The following is a 5,530-nucleotide window of genomic DNA, read 5'->3' as shown; positions in this document are numbered from 1 at the left end:
CCCGCCCTCAGCCGGTTGGGAGGCAGTCAGGAGGCTTTTCGCGGGGGCTGTGCCGGGTGGGCGGTTTTCCCAGAGCAAGGAGTGGAGCAGGACTGAGTTGGCGCTCGCTTCCTCAGATGTAGCCGTCGCTGTCTGGATGACCAGCCTGCCCCGCTAGCGTGAGCCTAAGGGCTGCCTCAGGCCCTGTGTTCCGGTCCTGGGGGCTGCAGCATCATACCTCAGGGGTGTGGCATGTCACAGAGAGAGGCCAGAGCGGCACTGGCCATGCCAGGAGTAGGGAAGAGCCCGGCCAAGGCCACACAGAGGTCGCTGGCAGGCACTGACAGGAAGAGGAGCCGCCTGAGCAGGACAGGGCAGGACCTGTGGGAAGAGACCAGCTGGAGCAACCCAAGATGGAGCAGAGCTGCCCCAAGCCCTCGAGGGTCCGGCGCCAGGAGGCTGGCTCGTGGCCGGGTAAGAAAGCCAGGACCTGAAGAGGTAGCTGGGAGAGGCAGGCATGGGAGGGGCTGCGACGTCACCTGTGATGGCAGAGCCTCACTCATGGTTACTGTCCTGCCCAAGAGAGGGGACATTGGCCAACTTCCGCTCCAAGGCTCCATGCTTGGGCGGTTGGGGAAATCAGAGCCGGTCTTAACCAGAGCGTGGCTCAGAGAGCTGGCCCAACTCACTTGTCTCAAGGAAACTGAGGCCCGGAGAAGTGACACGTTTCCCAAGGTCCCAGAGCAGCAGTCAGCAACAGGGCCAGCACGCTTTGGTGTCCCTTCCTCTTTACCACAGTTGCCTCTACGTCTCAGGACCTGGTTGGGCCTAGGGTCAGCCCTACAGAGCAGGGCAGGACTGTGTGCTCCCTGTGGGCCCAGGGCATCCTGGTAAGCAGGATTCAGACTTAGGTGTGGATGCGGCAAGGGCCAGGGGGAGGCACAGTGGAGGGTGGGAAAGAGTACAGGACTCAGTTCTGAGCCCAGATGAGGTCTTCTCTCCATTTCCTCTGCCGTAAAGCGGGGCCGGGCTGAGAGCAGACAAAGAGGGGACGAGGCCCTGGGGTCCCTGTCGTTTGGCATGCTACTACTCTGGCAGGAGACCTTGCCCTAGGATGCTCTTAGCAACCAGGGGCAATGGGCGTCCGGTCAGCCCCACTCACCTGGGGTCCTCTGTGCAGAGTGAGGCCAGCCCTGAGAACGCCGCTCGGGAGCGGAGCCGGGTGAGGACCCTGCGCCAGGCCTTCCTGGCCCTGCAGGCCGCTCTGCCTGCCGTGCCGCCCGACACCAAGCTGTCCAAGCTGGACGTGCTGGTGCTGGCCACCAGCTACATAGCCCACCTCACCCGCACACTTGGCCATGAGACGCCCGGCCCCGCCTGGCCGCCCTTCCTGCGTGGACTCCGCTACTTGCACCCTCTCAAGGTAGGTCGCGGGCCCGGGGCCTTGGGGAAGGGGGTTTGGGATGGGGGATACTGGACTTGTCCCCCTGCCCTCGGCAGAGCTGACGCTGGGGCCGGCTGCTTCCTGCTCTCTCATGGGAAGAGGAGCTGAGGCTGGCTCTTGGGACTGGAATGACAATGTTTCTCATGGGATGCAGTGGGAGTGATGATTGGAAATGACTTCATGAGAATATGGTTCCTCCAAGGGGAGGGAAATTCTGAGAGGCCCCAAGACTCCGGGGCACTTAGTGGTAGAGGAGAAAAGGGAGTAGTTTCCAGGGCTGGGGTCTGGGAAAGAAGACACACCTAGGAGATTCCTAGATTCCGAGGGGCACTATGCCACTGTACAGTGCCTTGGTGTCCTTTGGACTTCTGTCTCAGGAGGGATCCCCCTTTGGAGAACAAAGCTCTAAGAAAGTATCACTCTAGAAGCAACCAAGCTGGGTGGGGGCGTGGCAGGGGCTGGGAAAGGGGGAAGGAGGGCTTCCTGCCTGCATCACTTACCACACTGTCACCTACCTTTCCTGAACCTCAGTTTATTATACGGAAAGGGAAGATAACATGAGTCTGACTTTGCTTCCAGCGTATGAAATGAGATCATGAAGGAGAAGTATGATTAACAGTAATCATCATCGCAATAACAGCTAACATTATCTGGGGGCTAAAGTTATGCCCAGAGCTAGACTAAATGCTTTAGTGCATTTTTATCTTTTAATCCGCACAAGAACCAAATGAGGATTAAAAAAAAGAAAATTAAAAAAAAAAAAGAAAAAGAACCACATGAAGATTACTTTACAGATGAGGAAACTGAAGCTTAGGTAGGTTAAGTGGCTGAATGCAGTTCAGGCCCCGGGCTCATAGCCACTAAGCAGGCCCCGGGGGTGGGACAGAGCACACTGTAAGTTGCTGACTGGGAGTGTAGCTGTTATAAAGGGTCGTCTTTGCCCTCTGAGGACAGCAACTTTATTTCTATGGAGGATAATTTTCACCATCTCTCTTCCTTCAACATCCTAGTTCTGAAATGTCTTGAAACTTAAGATATTCTTCTTTCATATAAATACAACTAAAATGCAAGAATTTGAGACATTTCAGATGGGGCAATTCTGAAATGCCAATGGTGGCACCTGGTGCAGTGTCGCCGGGTGGCACAGTTGCTTACTTAGCTGTAAGACGGCGGCCAAGGTGAGACCCTCGCAGGGAGCAGGTGATGCATGAATATGTTGAAGAATGAACAGATGAGAGCCCGGCTAGGTCTAGCACTCTGGCAGCTGGGTGGGGTGGGTTGGCTAGCCAGCAGCAATGGCCCTCAGCCCCCAAGTGGGGGGCTGTCAGGTGGAGGGCAGACCTCAGAGCCAAGTCAACCTGGCCTTTTCTGGGACTGGCCGCGCTCCTGCTGGAAGGATGGACAATCTTGGGAGGTCCCCTGCTTAGGGGGAGGGGGCAGCACTGACATCTCGGGCCACAGGCACTTGGGCCCGGCCGGGACTGGGCAAGAGAAAGGGTCAGGACTGTTCAGTGTCAGGAGGAGCCTGTCCTTGCCCCACGCTGCTGCCCTCCCCACTGCCCAGGCCCTGGCTGCTGTCAGCTCTGCCGCCCGCCTCCCTCCCCACCATCCGGGGCTCCTCTTGGGGCCCTTGCTTTTCTCAGACGGCTCCTCCTGTGCCTCTCGGCCAGGCTCAGGTGGTCAGGAGAATTTGTGAGGCCATGAGTGGTGGTGAGCCTGGGACCGCTGTCATCGGAGCAGTCGTGGGGACGGGTCTCGGGGAGGGAGGCTAGGGAAGGCCCGGTCTGGGGTGCCGAGGGCTACGAGGGCTGTGCTGGTGAGCATGACCCTCATCCCTTCCCCATGTCTTGCAGAAGTGGCCGATGCGATCGCGTCTCTATGCCGGAGGCCTGGGGTGCTCTGGCCTTGACTCCACCACAGCCGTCACCTCGGGCCAAAGAACAAAGGAGGCAGAGACCGGGACCCAAGTCTCTGGAGAGGCAGACGCTCTTCTTCTCGCCAGGCCGCTCTCACCGGCACCTGGTGACAAGTGATCATCACAGTCGCCCTTTTCTCCCGGACTGTGACTCAAGCTTAGGGACCTGGATTCTCTGCCAGGCCCTGCCTGTCTTCATTCTGCCTCTCACCCATCGATCTGGTTCAGGCTCCACTCCCAGGTTCCAGCACACAGACCAGGCAGAGCAGTGGGCAGCTCTGTGACAGAGAGTACTCAGGAGAACCGGGGAGCAGATCCTCATCTCGTCCCCCACGGGTGATGCCCCAGTGGCTCCCTTGTGGCAGTTACAGGGAAGTGGGCAAGGAAAGGGTCTGACTGAGTTGGAAGTTGAGTTAGGGCTCCGTCCCTTGCTTTTCTCCCCTAAGGTTCCCACAAACCCTCTGGAGATTGCAAGAAGACAGACACTGCTGCACACGCACAGAGGTAGCGGCTGAGGCTGGCAGCAGCTTCAGGTGCTGATGGGAAAGCCAGGGGCCAGACAGGCTCTCGGCAGCTGTGCGTGTGAACAGAGCTGGGCCGGGGTCGCATAGGCAGAGAGGAAACTGAAGAAGGGAACATACTTTGTTATTGCACTGCAAGATGCTTACCCAACATCAGGAATTTAGGAATTTTGTATCTGCATTATGGTCTCTCCAGCTGCCCCTCATCACTACATTTTCTCCCTCTCTGGGCCCTGCACCCTTCCACTCTTCTCTTGTTATGAGTCATATTTACAGGTTAAACCATAAAGCTTACATTGCTTACATTCCAGTATCCAGAGAAACTTTTACGTAGTCCTAGCTGCCTAGTTTGAGATTTTATCCCAGAGGCAGCTCTACCTTAACTGAACCAGGCAGCACCTTAAGCCCTTGCGTTTGAAGGTTTTGCTAGACTCAGTTACATCCTTGAAGGACCTGAGAAGGAGAACGTGTATCTTTTCCAGGGGATAATAATTAAAATCTTCCATTATATTAGAAACCTAATCTCCAGGACAAACAAGATAGGCCTGGGTTCACTGGGTTCCTTGTATGATTTTGGCCGAAGGCCCCACTGGCTCAGGAGTTATTTCTACAATCTGCCTACAATGAGCTCCCTCCGGCCAGCTCCTCCCCACAGGCACTGCCCTCCCAGGCGCTCCCTTAGTCCTGCCATGCGGTGCCAGAAATCAGATAGTGCTCTAATGGAATTCATCTCTGGCCTTGTAGAAATAGTTTGAGGAAAAATCAGTGTCCATACATACAGAAAGTAACTTTCCAGATCAGGTGTGGCTTCAGATCAGGTACCTAAAGTCCAGACAGAGAAGGAATCATCTTTTTGTTAAACTTCAGTGCCTCAGAGTGGGAAGGCACGGGTCAGGCCAACTAGAGTCCCAGCAGGGGTAGCCTTAGACAGACGCCACCACTGCCATCATGAGAACGAATGAGGTTCTGGCCGACTGGGCGTGGCCGGGGGTCTGAGCTCTGGTGTGAGGAACTGCTATTCCTCCACAGGGCTGACCAGGGCAGCAGGGGAAAGGGGGCTGAGGGGGTGACTCAGCAAATTGGTGTGGAGGCACAAAAGCAGACACAGAACGTCCCAGCCGCGGCAGCATGAGATGTGGGAGAGCAGCTGGACCGTGGCTGGGAGCCATGGCGAGAAGGCCTCAGCCAAGGCCAAACTCATAAATCTACCAAGTCTCCGCTGAGGAGCCCGGAGAGCTTGTGCAGAGCTGCTTCTGGGCAGCTGGACGGGGCCAGGCAAGGCAGAGACCAGGTGTGGGTGGGCACTAGCACAGTGTTCTTCGCAAGACCATAAAAGTCCAGCGCGAATGTTCTATGTCTAAAGCCAAAAAGCAGTATCTTCCTTGTTGAATTTGAATGTGGTCAGAAGAGGAACGCATGAGTTCCCTCGCAAGCTGGTAGCACACAGTCTCTCTCTGGGGACGAAGCCGGGAAAGCTGGCTTTGGGTGCGCATTGGGGCCCCCCCACAGCACGGAGCGTCTCCTGAGAAATCAGGTTTGGGAGCGTGCTCCATCCACCCCACTCAGACTCCAGCCTTTGCCTAGTAACGCCAGACCCTTCGGGAGAGGGGGGACCACATTACCCCGGTAGAAAAGACAAGGAGAGCCAAAGAAGGATGCAGCTGGTGGGGG

The 5,530-nt window shown here is 56.5% G+C and overlaps 1 protein-coding gene across 1 annotated transcript; it reads left to right on the top strand.

The window, feature by feature from the left end:
• The first annotated feature begins 231 nt into the window (after positions 1–231).
• TCF23 (transcription factor 23) lies at positions 232–3,456 on the top strand. Its single transcript, XM_019942592.1, has 3 exons — positions 232–453; positions 1,160–1,402; positions 3,277–3,456. Exons 1-3 carry the CDS (start codon positions 232–234, stop codon positions 3,454–3,456), a joined length of 645 nt encoding a protein of 214 aa, XP_019798151.1.
• The last annotated feature ends 2,074 nt before the right edge of the window (positions 3,457–5,530 follow it).

Source organism: Tursiops truncatus, chromosome 14 (genome assembly GCF_011762595.2).
Source record: "Tursiops truncatus isolate mTurTru1 chromosome 14, mTurTru1.mat.Y, whole genome shotgun sequence".
Lineage (NCBI taxonomy): Eukaryota > Metazoa > Chordata > Mammalia > Artiodactyla > Delphinidae > Tursiops > Tursiops truncatus.
Note: the sequence above shows the minus strand (reverse complement) of the source record. Positions and strands in the feature narration are given on the sequence as shown.